This window comes from Pseudorasbora parva, chromosome 10 (genome assembly GCF_024679245.1).
Source record: "Pseudorasbora parva isolate DD20220531a chromosome 10, ASM2467924v1, whole genome shotgun sequence".
In the NCBI taxonomy this organism is placed as follows: Eukaryota; Metazoa; Chordata; class Actinopteri; order Cypriniformes; family Gobionidae; genus Pseudorasbora; species Pseudorasbora parva.
In genome coordinates this window covers 13,355,601-13,378,360 of record NC_090181.1, presented here as the reverse complement: position 1 = coordinate 13,378,360, position 22,760 = coordinate 13,355,601, and the positions used below count along the sequence as shown (strand labels likewise).

The 22,760-nt window shown below is 37.2% G+C and overlaps 1 protein-coding gene across 1 annotated transcript in view; it reads left to right on the top strand.

Moving 5' to 3' along the window:
• Positions 1-22,760, top strand: part of ush2a (Usher syndrome 2A (autosomal recessive, mild)) — a 274,001-nt gene that overhangs the window by 139,950 nt on the left and 111,291 nt on the right. Inside the window, exons 39-40 of the mRNA XM_067455206.1 lie at positions 10,172-10,319; positions 12,892-13,034. Coding sequence (XP_067311307.1) covers positions 10,172-10,319; positions 12,892-13,034 — 291 coding nt within the window. The remainder of the gene's footprint in view (positions 1-10,171; positions 10,320-12,891; positions 13,035-22,760) is intronic.

The following is a 22,760-nucleotide window of genomic DNA, read 5'->3' as shown; positions in this document are numbered from 1 at the left end:
CTCGCTGGGATTTTGTACACAAACCAAAATGATGCAATCACCTGATATTGAATTTTTCCTTCCAAAACAAATACTCATCAGTAAAATGTATTTTTCGCATATGCAATTTTAAAAGCAGAGAGCATAGAGAGGTATGCATCCATAATATTGCCATGTTCTTCATTAACTGACTGTCTGTAAACTTCAGCCCTGGTTGATATTTGACGCAGAGCTACAGGCTCTTTGCACTAATGTTTAATCACATGCCTCCACACGGGCAGAGAGCGAGCTGTTTGATCAGGCTGAATCTACTGGGCTCCGTAACTCGGCTTTGTACGGGGCCAGCAGGGAGACATTGGACATCTGCTGGCTGACAGAGAACAATGCCCGCTGCTGGTGATCTAAAGACATGCCATTTCCTGTCTATGGCAATGGCAGATAAGAGCGTATGCACACGAGTAGCCACTATAAGTTTATTGCTACACTAAGGAGCCACACTTTCCCACTGTTAAATTGTTGTTGATTTTAATTATGACTCTTATGGCTCCAGAATGTTCTTTTTTACGACCTTCTCAGGCAAATGAAAGGTAACAACTCATTGGTTAAATAGGCCTTGGTCCATCCTACCTTTTACTTAATGGTGTGGGAACTTATTAAGCTGATTTATACAGAGAATGGCTGTTGGGAGGCATGTGACACACACTGGGTTATATGTGTTTAAGGGAAGGGTAAATTGCCATGGAGGAGATAAAAAAAGACAATTTAGTGATTTCTGCCTTCCCAGCTCCCATTGTGTTCAGTGGGAAGGAATGGTTGGAAAAGAGGGGTCAATGTACACTTTTCTTCAGATGAGAGTGGATATTCAGTGCATATATACAGCATTATAATTCAAGTTTATTATGTCCCTTTCTTGTTTCGTTTGCTCTTATTCTTTTATACACTTACACCGTGTCATAACTAGGTGCAAAGTGACAAGGGATAAAGGTAATGTCCACACTAATATGTTTTCGTATTACACACATATTTTTCTCTCCATTTTGGCTTTCCGTCCACACTGACGACGAAAACGTAGCTTTTGGAAACGCTCTCCAAAGCAGATAAATTTGAAAACACAGTCTTCGCGTCATAGTGTGGACTGTGAAGATGGAGGTATTTGAAAACAATGACGCATGTTTAGTCATGTGACGCACATTGTACCAATAGATATGTGTCTTTATACTGCTATTGTGCCAGTTATATGCTATTCATTTTCACGCAGTTTCTAAAATGTTACTTTGCACCCTTCATATCTCAGTCTTGCAAGGATGACAGAAAATGTACTCACATTTGCTGACCTGTGGTAAAACTCGAGTGAAGTTGCATTTTAGACCAAACATAATGGTTGACCGAGTGTGACCTGGACACATCAGTGAATGGTGAGATCTTTTCCTAAATAAAATTATCCTGCTAGAAGAATTGTGTGATAACTTTATGATGTGCGTATCAGCTCAGTGAGCTTTTATGAGGCTTTACGCATGAGCAGTAAGTTGAAATTGATATATACTGATATTTCAGTGTGGATAAGAAACTTTTGGAAAACGTTAGTGTGGACAGAGAGCGTTTTAAGACGAAAACTCAATCTTTTTGAGTGCCTATAGATTAGTATTGCATCCTTAATACCTCGAGAAGGTCTTTAGTTTGATTATAATTATAAAAGTAAGATTATTCAGGGGGAAAAACAGTGGATGGAGGCGTATCGTGTGGGCGGAGCTAAAGAATGACGAGTGCGCGCAGCTATTGCGTTAAGAGCGTATGAAATTTGTGATATCCTTAAATGTGGAATTTTTTAAAATCCTAAATAAACCATGGAGATCAATCAGATTTAGCCATACATATATAATCCAGAATCAGATCTAGAGGCTGAAGTTGAACTGAAGAAGCAGCAACAACGACTACAGCAGGACGTCTCAATATTATGTAGTACTGTATAAAGTTTATACTTGATTAGCGGCTTGTCGTGCGCAAGTTTTACAATGTGTGTGTGTTTACTCGTGGTTTATGAGGACATAATTTGGTGTATGGACTATTGTATGCGATTTCATTTTAGTTTAGAGCTTTATTTATCCCCTTGGGGCAATTAGTTTAGGCTCTCATGGTGCTTAACATGTAACACTTAATACATATACATTTATTAACATTACAACATTAATCGTTGGAACCGCTCCATCTTTTACCATTAGACGAACTACAAATCCAGAATTTGACAAATAGCTAGGCTACTGGATCACTACTCAGATTTTTCTCAGCAACAATGGGGGTTACATTGCTATTTTTAGGTAATAAATGCACATCTTCATTGTTAAGAGAGATGCTGAACAGACACAGTACAAATCTCTCTTTCTCTCTGTCTGTCTCTCTCTCGCACGATAATTAATTCAAATAAATGTTATAATTTATTAATTCAAATAAATATAATCTTACGCACTACTTTATCACTGTGTCTGATTTAAAGGAGGCAGAGTGCTGGATCTAACAAGCCATAACTGACCAAAATAACGTCAATGTTACCCATCCAGTCAAATATTGAATTGCAAACATCAATAACTAGCCTGAAAAGCCAGACCCACATCAAGATGTTTGGTCTGAGAACTCACCATTGACAGGGCTCAATCCGAGGGGCGGGATAAACGGCTGTCTTTCAGACTCCTCTGCACTCAATTGGATAGTGCTACAACCAACCAGAGCAACAAAGGTGAAGCGGAGCTTGTTGATAGATTAAACTTTCACCATATCCGGTCGGCAAAACTCCGAACACATCTTCCCTTCTTAAGAATGACTTCAGAGCCGTTCTTTGTTTTTCTCAAAGAAAAGCTCAACTCCAAGTCTTCCAGAGTTGCGGCCAAAGCCGGTTCGAAAGACCGCCATTCGCCAGCTTCTGTGTTTACTAGTAGCAAACAATTCTGCCGTCATTATTTTAAGCCCGTCCACCGACTTTATACACGATGTGATTGGCCTGACCAGAGCTTTTTCCGCTCAGAAGTCTATTGAGAGTTGCTAGACGATACTCACGGCAGATTAGATTTTTTCTAGGCTAATCAATAACAGCTTTAAGTTGTCATTGTTTTGTCAGTTGTCAAGAAGTCTGACCACAAGTAGCTCCTTTTTAGGTACTATATCGTCATTGGATGCTGACATGCTGCTCTTGCTTAGAGCTGTTTTTTTGTGCGCACTTGGGAATGTATACGTGCCATTAGTCATTGTGTCGCTATATCATTGATATTGCGATATGACACGTTTTATCATGTAAAATACCTGTGTTATTGTGGACAGTATGATATGGCACACCCCTATTGCACACAGTTTGAACTTTAATTATTCAATCTCTGTATATTTATTTCTGTATAAATTCAATAAATATATTTCTGTTAATTCTGTAAAATTATTTTGAAGCGTTAAGGATTTTAAAATGAATTGCATGCATTGACGCTGACAGCACGAATTATATTATATTATTATATTGTAATGTTATTTATATTATTACTTGTGTCTCAGTTGGCTCATATGTAAAAGTAATGTGACCCATATTTTTTGGCCAGACAGCTCTAAATTCCTTAGCCAGGACCCATGTATCCACACAGACACACACACACACACACTGACATTTCCTGATCAAAGAGACAGACGAGAAATGTCTTTTGGCCTGATAACCTGCTTTGCTTAAACGTTCTATGACAATTATTATTCTATCTGTACCTGAAAGGAGAATCATTTTCCTGTAGGGAAAAGAAAATGAAGTTGCTCAGACACGTTTCATGAACAAACATCAGCGTTTGAAACCCTAGAGCTCTGGCATTGTCTCATCTCTCACGGAGGTGAACGGAGCGCTCATTCCCAGAGGAGTGCGTATAGATTGAGGATTGATTCGGTGGAATGGGACATGGCCTTGCATGTTCTCAGATGATGAAGCTGACCTGTAAACGCCACTCCATGTTAATGCCCAACCTTTAAATACAGACCCATCGTTCTCAGATGGCCCCGTTAAAAAACGGCAGCACACCCAAGTTAAAGTTCTGCGAAATTGTTCAAGTTCAACACAAAGACATAAGTATAAATTTTAAATACCACACGTTTCCCTCCACTTCTTTCAGTAGATCTTTTGGTTTGTCTGAGCTGAACTGAAGCCTTGTCTCAAACTGTCCTTGTTATATCAAAGAACAGACGGAGTAGAAGGCTTAGGATACAGACGAAACATAAAAGTGCATAGTTTAAAATGATTAGTGACACTTTTGATATACCTGAGGAAAGAGGGAAGTGAAACAAAGGAAGCTTCATGCCGACTGTTTGATGAAATAAGGCTGTGAGGAATTAACTCTTTTGTCAATAGGTGTCTTACTTTCGTTAGACTCTCTTTCTTAATGTCACTTTATTTTTTCTTTATACAAGCTTTAGGAAAGAAATCAAATGCTTTGCACATTTTGTTTTTTCTTCAGTGTGCAGAATGTACAGGTTAACGCCTATATTTCTTTGGTACAGTAGTCAAGAAGAGTATACGCAAGCATGCACTGTATGAAACCTTTTTGTACACATTTTTTCTGTGCCCACCTAGAAATGAGTACGTAAACATGGTAGCTGGAAGAACGTTTCTGACTTTGATCTGCCACTTTTTGTTAATTTAATGTATACACTTATTTACATTATTTACATATCTTTCCTTTAATATGAAAATGTCTCATATTGCTACTCATATTGCTACTGACCCAGACACAAAGAACAAGAACAACTACTAATGGAAATAGTTACTTTTAAGCATAATGGTATTATAAGCTGCATGTGTGCAAATTAACACAGTGCCACTCATCAGTCTTGAAATGCAACGCAACAGATTGATAATCACAATTTAAAGTTGAATAGTATTAGAAAGTGTAAAGTAGCATTTGGAAGTATAAGTAAATATTAAATATTGTACTATTTCTTTTTTTTTTTTTTTTTTTTTTTTGTAGAGTAGTCCTGTGCCATGCCAGCAAAAAAAATCGAATCCAGAAATGTTTTTTTTTTTGTGTTGTAACAATAACATTGATTATCTCTTCATCACTGCACCTGTTATTGGGAGGGTTATATTAGGCAGCAAGTGAACAAAGTTGATGTTTTAGAGGCAGGAAAAATGGGCAAGCGTAAGGATTTGAGCAAGTTTGACAAGGGCCCAATTGTGATGGCTAGATGACTGGGTCAGAGCATCTCCAAAACTGCAGCTCTTGTGGGGGTGTTTCCGGTCTGCAATGGTCAGTATCTTTCAAAAGTGGTCAAAGGAAGGAACAGTGGTGAACCGGCGACAGGGTCATGGGCGGCCAAGGCTCATTGATGCACGTGGGGAGCAGAAGCTGGCCAATGTGATCCAATCAAACAGACAAGCTACTGTAGCTCAAATTGAGAAGTTAATGCCCGTTCTGATAGAAAGGTGTCTGAATACACAGTGCATCGCAGTTTGTTGTCTAAGGGGGTGCATAGCCATAGACCTGTCAGGGTGCTCATGTTGACCCCTGTCTATCACTGAAAGCACCAACAGTGGGCATCAGAACTAGCCTGATGTGGTCATACTCAATTCTAGTCTGAAACTGCTCCATTGGGCTGTGATTATGGGGCATGTTTCAACCGAACCAGGAAAGACCTCAATTGGATAGAACCACAACCAATCAGAGCAACAAAGTGACACATTACGTTATTTGTCAAATGTCAACAGAGCTCAACTGCACTGTTTTGCCAAGTCCGTTATTTTTTTTTCGCGGGTTGTTTTCTATGTCCGCGGGTTGAAGCAACTATCATGTGATATATAGACCCATGAGTGCGAATTTTAGCAGATAACCTTGCCAAAATAACACACATTTTGCCCCCCAAACACCATTTTTTTCCGGAGAACCCCTCCGAGAAGCTATTTTTTAGGGCTAGTAGTTGGCGGATTTTGTTGTAAAAACTTGGCAACCCTGTCTGCACGTGCACTGCAATAAACGATCTTTGCCGATGTTAATAAAAGAATTTAATGATACACAGAGTACTTACCTAACATGATCATCATTTTTGAGAGAAATAGTGAAGGTGAATGCATATACAAACCAGCTCTCCGTTTAGGATTCGAACAAATATAATCCAAGCCCCTTTGATGACATGCATGACGATGTTGCTGTTTATCATCTGTCCGTCCTGATGATTTCATTGGTCTGAACAGTTTCTGTTCGGAGATGATTACTCCTCTATGGATCGAGGCCAGATCGAACCACCCTACCTAAAAATGTTATGGGCGGGGCTAAGTTCGGCTGGCATCCAGGCTACATCAGAACTGGACCACGGAGCAATGGAAGAAGGTGGCCTGGTCTGATGAATTACATCACATGGATCGCCGGGTGCATATGCGTCACTTACCTGGGAAACACATGGCACCAGGATGCACTATGGAAAGAAAGCAAGCCAGCAGAGGCAGTGTAATGCTTTGGGCAATATTCTGCTGGGAAACCTTGGGTCCTGCCATCCATGTGGATGTTACTTTGACACGCACCACCTACCTTAGCATTATTGCAGACCATGAGACCCTTTCATTGAGACCACAAAGCAAAAATGGTTTGCCAATGGTTTGAGAAGCACAACAACGAGTTTGAGGTGTTGACTTGGCCTCCAAATTCCCCAGATGGTTGTAAAACGCTATAATACCCTATCGGAATCTACAGCAAGCTTTTTAATGCAGAATATAGTATAACATGTTGTGAGGAAGAACTTAGCAAATATGACTTTTGTCTCCTTTTATCGAAAATTTGTGTACAGTTGGTGGTCTCCTGATAAATTCACAGTCACCATCGGTGCTCTTTTAGACTGTGTGTGTGTGTGTGTGTGTGTGTTGGTGTTCAGGTCCAAACTATGTAAAGTAGTATTGGCATCTCTTAGCTGCGGCAATCTGTAGGGACATGGTCCAGACCTGTCCATATGCTCATCATCATCATTATGTTTATGACCGGTTGGCCGGGCTTTGCGCTGTTTATTCCTGCCCAAAAGCCATAGCAGTAAAGGCAGATGGAGGAAAAGAGTGAAATGGCTTTTATCCCCGAGTCCGTCCAGCAAAGCCCTAGCCACTCTTTTCAGAGCAGCAGCATCCCTCTGCCGAGCTTTTTCTTGCCTAATACAAGCACATGGACATTATGAAAATTGCAACTTGGCAGTAAAACAAATTTTGGACCACTGATTTGAGTGATGAGACTGACCCCCGCTGAGCATGAGCCATGTCCCCGCTCCCGCATGCCAGCCTATGTAGCGTTCGGTTCAGATGTCCGCATCGTCTCTTCCTTCTCCATTCAATCAGGCTGTCACCCTGTCCTCCTAAATGACGCATGGGTACGGCAAGCTTTTGAAAGTCCCACAACAGCTTGGCATATCTATACTCTTTATTGACATAATTGGCAGTTCCATCGCTCATCAATCAAAGTATTAACATCTTTTTTTCTTGCTTTAATGTCAATGAGTTAATCTCATTTAGGTCATTCTCTGTACACCAGAGACCACGGAACCAGGAATTCAGTCGCACTCTCATAACTCTTTGTCGTTGTTGTTGTGTTGTTTTTTTTGGCTTTGGCCATCGCGGGCGTATTCAATTCTAATTCGTATTCTATCAAGGCGATTCTATTTCAGTGGGGCCAAAATGACTTAAGTAATCAACAGTTATTGAGTTCTTGTGGCTGGACAAGAGGAGGGTTGATTGAGAATGAGACTTCACTTAGGGAAAGGACTTCACTTGAAGTATTGGAGTGCTGTATTATTGAGGCTGATTCTGACTAGATTGCTCCTCAGAATAGATGATTTTTGCCTGGAGTCCTCCCTAAGCACTGAGACAAGACCCAGAATCAAGTTGTTTTCTTTTGTGATGGCTGAGATGTTTTCATGTGCTTCCAGGCAATTTTGTAATAGTCTCAATGACTTGTGGATAATATAAGACATTTGCAAATCATGAGACCTATGTTGAAATGCAGTTACACTTTGGTAAAAAAAAAAAAAAAAAAAAATATATATATATATATATATATATATATATATATATATATATATATATATATATATATATATATACTGTATATATATTATATAAGTATATAATATATTTAATATATTTTTTAATATATATATATAAAATATATTTTTGTATTATAATTTTTGTATTTTATTTGTTAAAAAATATAAAATTATATTATTTCAATCAAAGTTTCTGTGTTAATTCTTTATGTAAAGTATTAATATTGTAAAACTCACAGATGTTATTTGAATATGTGTGTTGTGCCCTGACCAGTAAGATTTCGCCGAGGGCGGATGACTCTTGCAGTAAATAGAAGCCGCAGTATTATCCGTGGGGTTGATGGTGCGTTGGGCTAGAAGCGAGGCGAGGAGGCTCAGAAGGGGCCAGGAAGTCCTTGTAAATCAGAGGCGCAGAGAGCTGACCGCACCATTAGACAAGTGCCATTCACATTCACCGCCCGTCTCTTGACTCTCTCTCTCTCTCTCTCTCTCTCTCTCTCTCTCTCTCTCTCTCTCTCTCTCTCTCTCTCCAATCTGCGATATGCACAGATTAAAGACGGCCCCTTGACTCCTCACAAAATCTTTAAAACAAAAATAAAAAAAGGAATGCACTGTATATAGTTGTATTATCTGAAAACAATTTATATACTTTTCAAATTGAACACAAATTAAGCAATCTTTTTATAATATATTGCTATTTCTTTCAGCAACCTATATACTACCATTCAAAAGAATGGGGGGGGGGGGGGGGTAAAATGGTTACCAAGGTTGAGTTTATTTGATCAAAATGCGGTAAAATAGTTACAGTTTAAAGGGTTAATTCACTCAAAAATTATTTTTGAAATTAAATGAAAATGTTGTCATTAATTACTCACCCTCATATAATTCCAAACCTGAAAAAGTGGTAAATAACTGTCAATGGAGGGACAGAAAGCTCTCAGATTTCATTAAAAAGATCTTCATTTGTGTTCTGAAGATGAACGAATGTCTTGCAGATTTGGAGCGACATGAGGGTGAGTAATGACAGAATAATTTTTTGTTGTTGTTGAGCTAACCCTTTAAAAAATGTTTTTATTTTGATATATTTTTATATATAATTTATTCCTGTTGATTGTACAAGTCGTACAAACCCAAGTGCGCAGTTTATTAAAGGCCAATTCACACTGCACAGACAAACCGCAACAAACAAGTTAGCTGTTAGATTTTGAATTTTATGAAAAATAACTGTAATGTTTACACTGCCCCAACAGACAAATGCTGATTGAACACATTCGATTAGGTGAAAAATAAACCCCGACAATCCTAACAAATGTATGCAGTGTAAATTGGCATTAATTGTGAAACAAATACAAACTAACCAACAGCAGTTTGACACAAACCATGACAAAACAACATGGGTAACATGATGGCTAAATACAAAACTATGGGGAACACGTGACCAAAACAACCAGTGACAAGATGGAACTAATGAAAATGAACCAATGAAATGACAAGACTGCTAACAAGATATTAGGACAATGAACCAGTCCGAACATGACACATGAAGCAAGGGAACCAATGAAAACAAGACACATCAACAAAGGGAGCACATGACAGGATAAAATGTTGGGAACAGAATCACATGACAAGATTCAATTCCAAAATAAATACATGAAAAATATGACAGTGCACATGACCGCTGAATTGGTAGCAGCCATTTCTCTAGTCTTGCACTTGGTCCAGGATCACATGAATCTTCAGAAATAATTATTATATGATGATTTGGTGCTCAAGAAACATTTCTTATTCTTCAATATTGAAAGCACTTTGTGCGGCTCAATATTTTTATCTATCGAGTCACTGAAAATTGGGTTTCTATCTCCGTAATATTTATGCTTTTTTTAACTTTTGATGATAAAACCAGTTCAAATAAATCTAATAATCTAAAATATAATGACGGCAGCTAAATGAAAACCATTCTTTCATAGAACCCTTCAGGGTGTATATTAGGTCCTCCGTAAACACGTTGTGTACCATTGTGAGTGTTTGTGCTGCAGTATATATAGTACGCTCACCCCTAAAACGCTCCCATCCCCAGTAGTGTCTTTACCCATGTTCTTCAGCATATACTGCACCGTGCAGTTCTTTTCTCTGCTCCACTTCACCTCTGCATCTCCTCCACATACAGCTCCAGATGGCCTACTGCCCCCCAGGTTGTCAGCTGCCACCCCCACCTCGCTGCAGGTGGCCTGGGCTGCTCCAGCGCGCCACAACGCTCCCGGACCCCTGCGCTACCGGCTCCAGATGAGAACTTCAGCTTCCCCACAAGTTCACCAGTAAGCTCAGCTCAACAAAACAATCACTGTGTACAGTAGGTCAGCATTACCACAGCAAACATGCAATCATCAGTAAACAATAGTACATTTTTGTGCTGAAAATACAAAATGATCTAAGACAGTGAATCTGGAGACGTGTATTTGATATAAAGAGAAAAAAGCAGCATTTAGCCTGTTGTAGAGCAGATGAATATCAAATAATAGGCCTAGACCAGGGCTGTCCTCATGAAAAAAAAAGAAAGAAACAAATGTTTTATCTAATATGTATGCATTACATGCTCCCTGACAACAAATTGCAATTTAATCAGAAATAGGGGAATTCTCATTCTGTTGTAATAAATAAATGACTAGGCGCATGTATTATATATCACCCTCATTTCCTGGGATTCTTTTGAAATGTATTTCATTGTTCATGTGATTTATTTATTATACTCCATGGTAAATTTGTTCGTGGAGCTCTGTGGAAGTTGACGCTTCTTAAAAACCAGCAAAGATTTGTTCCAATCAGCAAGACTTGTAAGCCGTTTAAAGCATCGTGATTGTATTTTTTTTTTTAAATTTCAATTCAATGAAAATATCAGTTTCTATTTTCACCAGAATAATGTCATATTCTAACCATAGAAGTTGATGAGCTCATTCAATCCTAAGATCACTATTAATCTAACTAACTGACTTTACTCTCTGAAAATATATTTATTTATTTTAAAGCACCTATTAGGTCAGATAAAGCTAAAATAAAATGCATCACAGTTTCTATAAAAATATTAAGCAGCACCCGTTTTTTTCCAATTTTTAACATTGATAATAATAAGAAATGTTTCTTGAGCATTAAATTACCATATTAGAATAATTTCAGAAAGATCATTGACAGTGAAAACTGCAGTACAGATGCTGAGATCAGATTTGTCATCAATGGGAGAATTATTTTTATAGAAAACTTAAAAAGAAAAAAGGAAACAAAGAAAGTAAATGGTATCATAACTTCACAATATTTTTCTTTATTTTGCAGCCTTGGTAAGCATAAGAGACATATATATATATATATATATATATTTACCTTGCCATGGTGAAATAATAAGAGTTCAGTACATGGACATCACATACTGTGAGTTTCAAACATCATTGCCTCCTACTTCTTATGTAAATCTCTTGAATCCAAAATACCACAGAAAAAAAAGAAATTTCTCAACATAAATCCAACCGTAATGCAAGCGTTAGGGATCATTTATATGCACGCCCCAAAAATTTGCATCTGTCCAAACATGTTCATTGTCAGACGGAAGCCGAATCATAAGGTAAAAACAAGCTGCCCGCATGGACACACTTCATGTTCAGGCTGTGCAGGAGACTTTTCTACCATTCCCACAGATAAAAAAATGTCATCAGTCATGGTTGATGTTTATAATCCGATACCACAACAATTTAATTCAAGATCGTTCGTTTGTTCGGCCCATTTCAAGCAAGCTTCACTCAGCGTCTTAAACTGAAGAAAGTGGCAATTACAACTGTATTCCTGCAAGCAGTAAGTAGTGATTTATCCACTTATTGACTGTTTAAACAATTTCTGATTAAATTGAAAGTATCTTAGAGAGAGATTTGCCTGGTATTCACAACAACTAGACCAAAACGAACCCAAAACAAGCCCAATCGCGTCTCCCCACTCTCTAGCGGGTGCGGCAGCCTCCACAGCAGCAGAAGCTCCTCCAGGTCCTAGTGCCCCCCTCCAAACCGCTATATATTTATACATGTAGTGGGGGCGCTGTTGTTACAGTTATACAATGAAAAGTAGAATACACAAATAAATTAAAGTTACTTCTTGTTCTGAATAAACAAATCAGTAATGATGTCATAAATCACAAGCAAGACACTTGTAAATTAAATACTTTTATATACCGTGTATTATTCTGTAATAAAATTTTAGCAAATGGATGATGAAAAATAATCCAAGGAGCTCTACAATAGGTGTGCACAAATGCTAAATCCCAAAATACAATATTTAGATTACAGCTGCATCTGGGGTAAAAAAATATTTTTTTATTTTATTTATTATTGGTTAAATGTATTATTGTTATTTTCAGGGCTTTTAATATACTCTTATCATACAAAGAACTTTATTAACATTTATTTATCTTCAACAAGAATCCTTTTAGTAAGGAGACCTCAGAAATCTGAAACCAGAATGAAAAAAAATAGTTTTTGCTCAAAATGGTGTTGGTTCCAAACAAAGGTAACAAATAAACATATATTGGCATCAGTATCGGCATCGGCCAAAAGGAGCTGAAAAATATCGGCATATCGGATATCGGCAAAAAACTAATATCGTGCATCCCTAGTATCTGGACAATATTTGCCCTTAAATAAGCAACATACCATCTATGTAGATATCAGAGAACAATTTAACATATGGTTTCAAATCATTCTAGGGCACCTTTGAGTATAAGCACTTTGATATGCCCTGCGCGAACTATTTCAACAGGAAATATATCAACACAGGGAAAACATGTTTTCTTTTGTTGGAACAAGTTTGTTTTATGTAACACATTTGCACAAGTACATTTATTTCTGTCATCAGGTTGATGGATGATGAGACCACCGTCTTTAGTCACACGGTGAAGGAACTGGAACCCTTTACCGAGTATCATTTCAGACTGCTGGTGTCCAACAGCCACGGAGAAACCAGCAGCCCATGGGTCTCTCTTTTTACTGCACAAGACAGTGAGTTCCACGATACACACAAAACAATGTTCACAAACTCAACAGAAAATCATTAAGCACACTAAGAGTGTGCTGTGTTTAACCACATGTCAGGCGGTTCTTCTGTGAGGCTTGTCCCACAGAGAAGAGCAGGTGTTGAGAGAGAGAGAGAGAGAGAGAGAGAGAGAGAGAGGGCCAGTGGGCAGTGATCACTAGTTAAAGGTACGCCTCTTCCACATGACCTTGCCAGTGTCATTTTGGACTGATTACTGTAATAGAATCATATTAAGGATCATAACAGACACTCTCTGCTAAGTTATAAATTAATTATACTTCAGCCTATTAGCACATACATTATAATTACTGAGCCAGTATTTGCATACACTCAGATTGCACTGTATTATGGACCATCACCTCTTCATTATCATGCTTAGAGACAATCCCCTCCCTACAATGCCCTGCAGCACTTCACAACTTCTGCTTTTGGGAAGAGTTTTCCCTCTGTCCGAGGGCTGAACTACGTGAGCTGAGTAACATTCACAGCATCATTAAGACTTTTTGTTAAGTATCTTGTCTTGGATTCTACTTAAGTCTGCTTGTGTTGCACTGTGTGTCTGTATACTTGATCTTGCAGCTTGCAATTAGAATTCTTTATGGATGCTTAGCACATCTTTCAAAGGTTGCATTGTTCTATAAGAGGATGTCATAAATTGTCATGCCTTGAAGAATCTGATACGTTGTTGACTACTTAAGAATAAATTGGGTTTGAAAATGGCTTTTGGTTGGTTGGTTGGTTGGTTGGATGGATGGATGGATAGATGTTTATTATAGCAATCTTCTCAGATGGTTTAATTGAATATCGAATTTATGCTTAGATTAAAGGCATGGCTTTGGATTAAAACATTGGGGTAAGGATATTATATACAGTCAAACCAAAATGTGTTCAGACACCTTCAACATTTTCTCACATTATCACAGTTTAGTCACTATAATTTTGAAAATGCAAATAAAGTATGACAAGAAGTTTAAACTGTGTCAGAACAAATTTGTCTTGATAATGTCAGATAACTTGACAGAAAGGTATGTAATGGATTACAACAGCTGTTAACAGCTGTCAGCTGTTAAATGTAGCTACACAATTAGATAATATCAATTTAGGTCCACCAAGGACCAAGCAATGCTTCATTTTGTTTAGTCTGTGGTGTAAAAGGTTGCATTAGCAATTAAAGTAAAAACACTTAAGCAAAACATGGTCAGGTCAAAGTGTCTGAATCATTTTGGTCCAGATTGTTATAAATTTTACTGGTAGTCCACTTTATGAAGAATTTTTTGAGTATAATATGTCACAGTTTACTTTATTTTGCTATCCTCACTTACATAAATTAACTATAGTATCGTGCCTGCACATTAGTAAAAACATATTATATATATTGTGTCTGAATAATTTTTGGTTTAACTGCATAATATTTTGTTATTTCTTTAAATAAAACCCAATGAATGTTGGATTGATTTTGATTAAATAATATTGTATTAAGTAATAATAAATATCATTACTTGAATGATATTTATGAGAACTTTTTAGTTACCTACTTTGGAGCATTTAAAGGGTTAGTTCAAACAAAAATGAAAATTCTGTCATTAATTACTCACCCTCATGCTGTTCCAGACCCGTAAGACCTTTGTTCTTTTTCGGAACACAAATTAAGATATTTTTGTTGAAATCCAAAGGTTCAGAAAGACCTACATTGGCCACAATGTCTTTTCTCTCTGAAGACCCATAAAAGGTTTTAGAATGTCGTTATAAAGTCCATCTCACTATAGTGATTGTACAATAATTTTACGAAGCGATGAGAATAGTTTTTGTGCGCAAAAAAAAAATGAAATAATGACTTATATACTTATATAGTGATGGCCAATATCAAAACACTTCTTCCTGAAGCCTCAGAGCTTAATGAATCAGTGTATTGATTCATGATTCAGATCGAGTGTCAGACTGCTGAAATCATGTGACACTGGCGATCTGAACCGCTGAATCGATACACTGATTCATAATGGTTCAAAGCTTTGTTTTGAAATCGGCCATCACTATATAAGTCGTTATTTAGGGGGGGTTTTGCGCACAAAAACTATTCTCGTCGCTTCATAAAATTATTGTAGTAAGAGAGAGGAAATGACATTGGTGTCAATGAAGGCCTTTCTGAGACATCGGATTTCAATATACAATATAATATATAATACAATATATAATTTGTGTTCCGAAGATGAACGGAGGTCTTACGGGCGTCGAACGACATTAGGGTAAGTAATTAATGACAGAATTTTCATTTTTGGGTAAACTAACCCTTAAAGTGGTTGAAATAAATGAAGTGTGACAACCCCCTATGTATGTAACTATTTGTGCAAACTTTTATTTAAATATAATTTATTCAAAAATGTGTTTTTATCATTTATTAAAAAAATATATAATTAACATAATTAAATGCATATATTTATTAAATATATTTTCTTATATATATATATATATATATATGTATATGTATATGTATATGTATATATATATATATATATATATATATATATATATATATATATATATATATATATATATATATATATATATATATATATATATATATATATATATATATGTGCAAATACTTTTTAGAGCACCACTGTTTGTTGATTTTGTAGAAATTGGCAAGCCTTTTAAAGCATGAAGGCTAAATGTGTACTTAGTACTCTGAGCATTCATTGCAATAAGGAAACTGTAACTTTTATGTATACCCTACCATGTGCCAAAACTGCGATGACCCAGCATGCACCATATTAGCAGCTCTTCTAAAAGTCACCCTAATCCCAAACAAGCGACATGTCAAATCCTGATCAGCATGGTATATAAATCAAAACCATCCTCCTCCTCACTTTCCATCTGCATGTATCTGGCAGCAGAAATGAGCCCTTCTCTCTAGCTCTATTTACACATCTCTTTCTTTGAGGCAGGGGTGATGACTTTGAGAACAGGTGGGCATTACCAAGAAGGAGAGAAATGATTGTTATTGTTAAAGAGAAAAGCCCTTTATTTCTTTTCCGAAATGAGCCGTGAAGAGCCTCGATGCGCCATATTCGGCTCTCTGTGGCTGGATTATGGGGAATGTGCGAGTTTTAGTGGCTCCTGGCACTGCTAATAAACACTCTCACACATATCATCAGCCCCATCAACGTGAAATAGTACCCGGCAAAGCCGCACTAAATTAACAGTAGGAAAGAATTGAGGAGATTCTTCAAAATAATGTGTCCGGCCGCATGATAAAGGAAGAGGAAAGGATGGGCAAGGTGAAATAGGAGGAGAGAAACGTATGTCATATTTTCTTTGGCTCTTTTTCTTCTTTGATAGGGTCCCAGTCGGCCCACACATCTTCATCTCTAATTTAGAAATCCCCTCTAGAGAGAGATTTCTCCACCTGTGTGTGAAAGGTTCACAGCAGCACACACTATATGCAGTGTGCATGAGCTGCCCTATATACGATGATATATACGTAAGCAATCTCATAAATGCATATAAAGATTTCAATGATCATCTCTTACTTGGATTTACCATTTCTTATTTGGATTTAATGTTGATGTTTTGTTATTTTTTCTTTAATTTTATATAGGATGAGAGTTTCAAGGTGGTACTTTTTAAAGATTTTGAAGTCTTAAATTAACTTGATGGATTTGTTTTTCATCCACAGTATTGATAGTTTAAAGTTTACAAGTAAATCACTCTGAAAATGGATCAAGTAAAATTGTTAGTTAACCCAAAAAGGAAAATTTGCTTTCATTTGTTCATATAATGGCAGTGAATAGCAACCAGCGACCAACAAGGCACATGTTGTATATACCAAATGTTCTAGGGGAATATAATAGGGTTTGGCAAAAAACAAAAAAAACAAATTTTGATATATTATTTAATAAAAATCCTGAACTTCTCCATTGTTCGTCACAAGAAGTCATTGTGTTCACATCTGTCAACTGTCCTTCTGACTGTCATCTGAAAACTGGAGTTCTAATCCAGAGATATGCATCTCAGTGAAGAAAGTACATGGATGCTTGGTTTGGGATTTCTAGGCATTGTATGCTGCATTTTTGTTAAACTTGGTTTCTCACAACTTGATTTTTCTGGGTGAGTTGGAGTGAACTGCGACACAAATAGTCTCATGAATGCGCATGTTGTGCTGCCATTCACAGAAGACCAACGGCCAAGCTCAGGATTTTTGTTCAATAATAATACTTACCTATACTTACAAATACTTTGGGTTATATATATATATATATATATATATATATATATATATATATATATATATATATATATATATATATATATATATATATATATATATATATATATATATATATATATATATATATATATATATGAGATTGCTTATATGAGATTGCTTACGTATATATCATCGTATATAGGGCAGCTCATGCACACTGCATATATATATATATATATATATATATATATATATATATATATATATATATATATATAACCCAAAGTATTTGTAAGTATAGGTAAGTATTATTATTGAACAAAAATCCTGAGCTATTATTTATTTATTTATTTATTTATTTATTTATTACCAAAATGTATACGACATGTTGCATGAGACCATTCTGTAATACTTCTGTAATGATGCATCTTTTTTTAAAGTTTGATGTTTATCGCTATTCACTGCCGTATTATGAACGAGAGCGGGGGAAAAAAAGGTATTTCTTATTTTGTGGTCCCAAAAAGAAAGAACAGCATACTGCATTAGAATAACACCATAATAAGCAAATTATGACTTGATTTTCATTTTAGGGTTAACTATGCTTTTAATGATAATGCCAGATTATATCCAGTATGATATGAGTTACAAAAGAACACATTTCTGGTTTGGTGAGTACATGAGCCTTACTGATGGAGCCGTGGGAATACTTGGGTTTGTCTGTTTGGCTCTTTTTGTGCTGCACATTGTCAGAACACTACTAGAAATCTCCTTAGTGAAGATGTATGAGCATTTTAAGTATTCAAAAGGCCCTCATTCCTCCTTTTTATCATTCCATTAAGATTTTATAACCATCTTTTTAATGTAATTCCATCCATGAATTTTTACCCCTTCGACTTGACAGGCGGTTCTGTGAACATAAACTTTGCCATGTAGAAGAGCTCTTTTCTCTGTCTTCTCTGCCTGTGCTAAAGCGCATGGGTTGTGTGCTTGGAGTGACATATACATAAAAGGGTTTAGAGCGCCAATAGGGCACTTTTTTCTAGTAAATCTAATATAATAAAAAAGTAAATGTGCAGCTCACATTTTCAATTAAAAACTCTCCCAATATGTTATTTTTTTTCTTTTTCTACTATAATATGGTTCATTTTGTAAATAGGATTGTTAATGTGTGCACAGACACCTTATGGCCTGGTTTCACAGAAATGTCTCAGATTAAACCGGGATCCGGCCATAGTTTAATTAGGACATTCTAAGTAGCTTTTATAAACGTGTCTTAGAAAAAAATCACTACTGGTGTGCATCTTAAGACAAAACAATGGCACTGACATATTTTAAGATAGGCTTAAGCCTTTTCTGTGTCATTTCTTGAACTGGGTGACTTTAAATAGAATCATCCCTAACCTTTATTATTTAATCTTGATATTAATTTTCACCCCATGTGCAGTCATTAAAATGTTGTGGGTGGAGCGACCACAGCTGTGCAGTTCACCTTGAAACTGTAACTCAGTGTACAATAGTGTACACTTCATCAAGTTCAAAACTAAAAGAAATCTTTCAGAAAGAGTACTCATGAGTTTTTTGTCATTTTCCTTTCAATCTTCTTTACACTAAACAGCTTCTTGAAAGTAGCATACCGACATCCGTCCTGGTTGACATCAGCCACGCTAACCTTCAAAGCGATCATATTGTCACAAGGACCTCTGCAATGCTAAAAATAATCCTCTCTTTCCTTCACGTTCCCCGGTCCCCCCCTCCTTGCCTTGTCACTTGATTGTGTTATTATTATGCTAACCAAATCCTTATAAATGTGATTTAAGGCTTGGCGGCCCGCGCTCTTGTTTTCCCTTCTGCTGTAGCGATTTATAGTGGCCCAGGAAAGGCCTCTCTAAGTATTCCAAATGTCCTGAGATTACAGCTGTTGCCGATGCCTGATTGAGGCCGACTGCTGTTATTGCACTGTGTTCTTGCTTGTACCCTGAGAGCAGTAAAGCATCAATAAAATCAAAAGCACCTGCATCTTAAATGAAATTTCAATTGAAAAACTTAACAGCCCTTCAAATTGCGGAATTTAACGCAGACCAGTAAAGCTTAAATAACACTTTGCCTCTGCAGACCGAAAGACCGGGCGGCTGAGCCGAGGAAGGAAGGCTGGCCGGGGGATGAAGTAAGGAGGGGTGGTTCACGTTCAAGGTGACTTGATTGTCTCATGTGGTAAAATTATTTACAATTAAGGAATTTCTCCTGAGAGCCACATTGGATTTGCCGACGAGCACCTATGCGGGGCGTTTCGCGGCGACGGCCGCCGTGAGCTTTTTCAGTATTCATGGACACTCCTGAACCTTTGTGGTAATTGAATCAGTTAGAGTGCTGAGTGGAGCAAGCATAAAAACCTGTTAACCCAAAGGTCAGATCTGTGCATTGTTTATTTATCAGGAGGGAGAGGGAGTAAAATCGGCAGGGCCCCTTCACAGACGCAGTAAAAAATTACCCCCAAAAATAACAGCTACTAGACGAATGGAGAAATCTAGGCTGGAATCATAAGCAGTGGCCGGCTGTGTGAAGTGAAAAAGGAGGAAGCTTGAGTTAGGGTTAGGAATAACTAATGGGAATTCAAGCTCTTTATTTCTTGACTTCACGAGTTATTATGATAAAAGGTCTGTTTATTTAGATTATATTTAACACACTTGGCTTTATGAAATAGTGAGCCTGTATTGTGCCAGCTGATAGCTCTGTTTATTTGCACTTACTAGATGTGTTTTTGTACTGTCCAATTCGGAGATCAGTTAAAGGAACACTCCACTGTTTTTAGAAATAGGGCTTATTAACTTCTTTCCTACATTTAGACATGTGGGCAATGCATTTTGTCTCAGTGCATGCATTGTTTTAGTTTTGCAGGGTCACCGCTAGCTTAGCTTAGCATAATAAATGGAATCCTATGTTGCCAGCTAGCATGTCCTGAGTAAAAGTGATCAAAAAACAAACAAACACCTACTTACTTCTTGTGGCCTGTGTATTCACAACGACTAGGCGATTTCCTAGGCAGATATTGCATCACTGCTTTTTTTGATCACTTTTACTCAGGACATGCTAGCTGGCAACATAGGACTCCATTCATTATGCTAAGCTAAGCTAGTGGCGACCCTGCAAAACTAAAACAATGCATGCACTGAGACAAAAATATATTTGCCCACATATCTAAATGTAGGAAAGAAGTTGAAGCCCTATTTCTAAAAACGGTGGAGTGGTCTTTTAACGGAACAAACTTTTAATGCGGCAAACAGGTCCGTTCTGAGTGTTTGGTTGTGGCTTAATGGGCTCTTAAAAATGCTGAATGTTTGCACATCTGGATTGATAATATTTTTCTCTACAATTTGATTCATTTGATAATAATGGTCAGTAGCCACTGTTCAAAAGTTTGGGGTCGATTTTTGAGTCTCTTATGCAGACAAAGAGTTTATTAGAGTTTATAAAAAAAACTGTAGAACAGTAGTATTGAAATATTACAATTTACAATAACACTTTTCTATTTTAATGTATTTTAAAATTTACTTTAAATTGTAACATGGTTCTTCTGAAATAATTCTAATATACTGATTTGGTGCTCAAAAAGTGTTTTTATCAATGTTGAAAACAGTTGCTGCTACGTATTTTTGTAGAAACTGGATTATTTCAGGATTCCTTGATGAATTATATTATTATTATTAAATTATTATATTATATAATTCCTATATTACTTTCTTTCCCACAGAAATGAAACTTGTAAACAGTAGTGTACACAAATGAGTCTAATTTACGTCGCAGAGCTGTTTCGTGAATTGTATGTAGTTAGTGAGTAAGATGCAGGATTTTACACTTAATATGCAAAAGTGGCACAGCTGAAGTGAATTAGCTCCATCTGCGTGCTTCCTCTCTGTCATGTCCCTTTTTTTCCATTAGTATATTTTTTAAAGTCATTACTTTGATGCTTGTTGTGCTGGCCGCTGAGCTTTGGGGAGAGAAAGAGTACATGTAGCCGGTTATGTCTCCTCTATACATAGTGAGTCAGTTGGGAGGTGATGGTGATGGGAGGTGGAAAGTGGGCCATCTGTGGGGAGACATCAGCAGCCCAGCACGGCAGAGAGAGAGCCAGTCACCTTGATCCTCACGCCCTTGCCGGTACGCCATTACCGTGCTACCGTGGGATGTAAATGGAGGAGGAAAACATTACCTTCAAATGAGCTTTCATAGGGCCCAAATATCAATCAGACAGCCTAGGCTCTAGAGCAGACAGGATACGCTTAAAACGCAACAAAACAACTTCACTTCAATTACCACATCTCATATATTCCTCCTGTAACTGCCTTCCTTTTACCAAATGTTCAAGCTCTTTACTTATCATTCTTCGTTTTTTTCCTGGGATTTCTTAACAGTTCTGTCAGAAAAATGGTATAAGAAATTACTGTAATGAAAATCTGCATCCATATATCAGGCCTCACAGAATGAGCACAAATAGTGCAATAAACCAATGTGACATTTTGGATCAGCATTATTCTGGAACCCAATAGCAATGCTCCACATAGCAAATAAAGACAAATCATCAAAATAGTATTTTCTCGATTTTCATTGCCTGAAGAAAATGCCAGTGCTGGCAAAGCAGCGAAAGAAGGTGTTCAGGTAATCTCAGGTTTTACAGGCCTCAGTTGTGTTTAAATTAAATGCTGCATTTGCCTTTGTCATGTTGCTTAAGTATGCATCAGCACAAAAGAAGAAAGGAGATTTGAAAAAGTTTTTTTGTCTGTACAATGAAAGTCAATGTTGTTTTTACCCCAGCATTACTGAAAATATCTTCTGCAGAAGAAAAAAAAGTACAAAGGTATTGAAAGGGATTTGTGGGTGGACTACTTCAGGGTTTGGAAAAATGTCAAATTGTATAAAGCATGTGTTGTGAAGATTCCTTTATTAATCAACTAATATTCTGTTTCATTGACATTAAGTTCATATCATATTTTAGTCTGTTTCCCAGTCATAGCTTAGGAGATACTGGCACAAGCCATCAGACTAGAGAGAGGGATGGAGTGCAGGAGGATGCTGGCATGTTTTGGCACATGCGTGTATGTGAATGTGTAATTATGAAAATTACCCGAGCTGTCTGGGCCTGAAGATCCATGAACGATTTCTTGATGTTAGTGCTGCCATGGCAGCTGTTGTTGTAACCACTCAGAGAAAATGACCAGGCAGGAAACTTAAGTGATTTCCTTCAATTCACTACAGACCCTTCAGAGGCTCGTCTCACACATGGCTGATATCCCTTAGCCACATAACCCCAACGAATAAATCCATAAATATAATTTCATATTTGCTTGTGATATGCAGCGACTGACTCCGTCCTCTTTGGCAAATGAGCTGATTTGCAAACCCCCTGCTCTACATTTTAATCCAGAGTATAAGGCTGCTCCAATCAGACGGTGTCCTTGTGCTGTCAGTCTCAATGCTGCTGTCAGAGAGG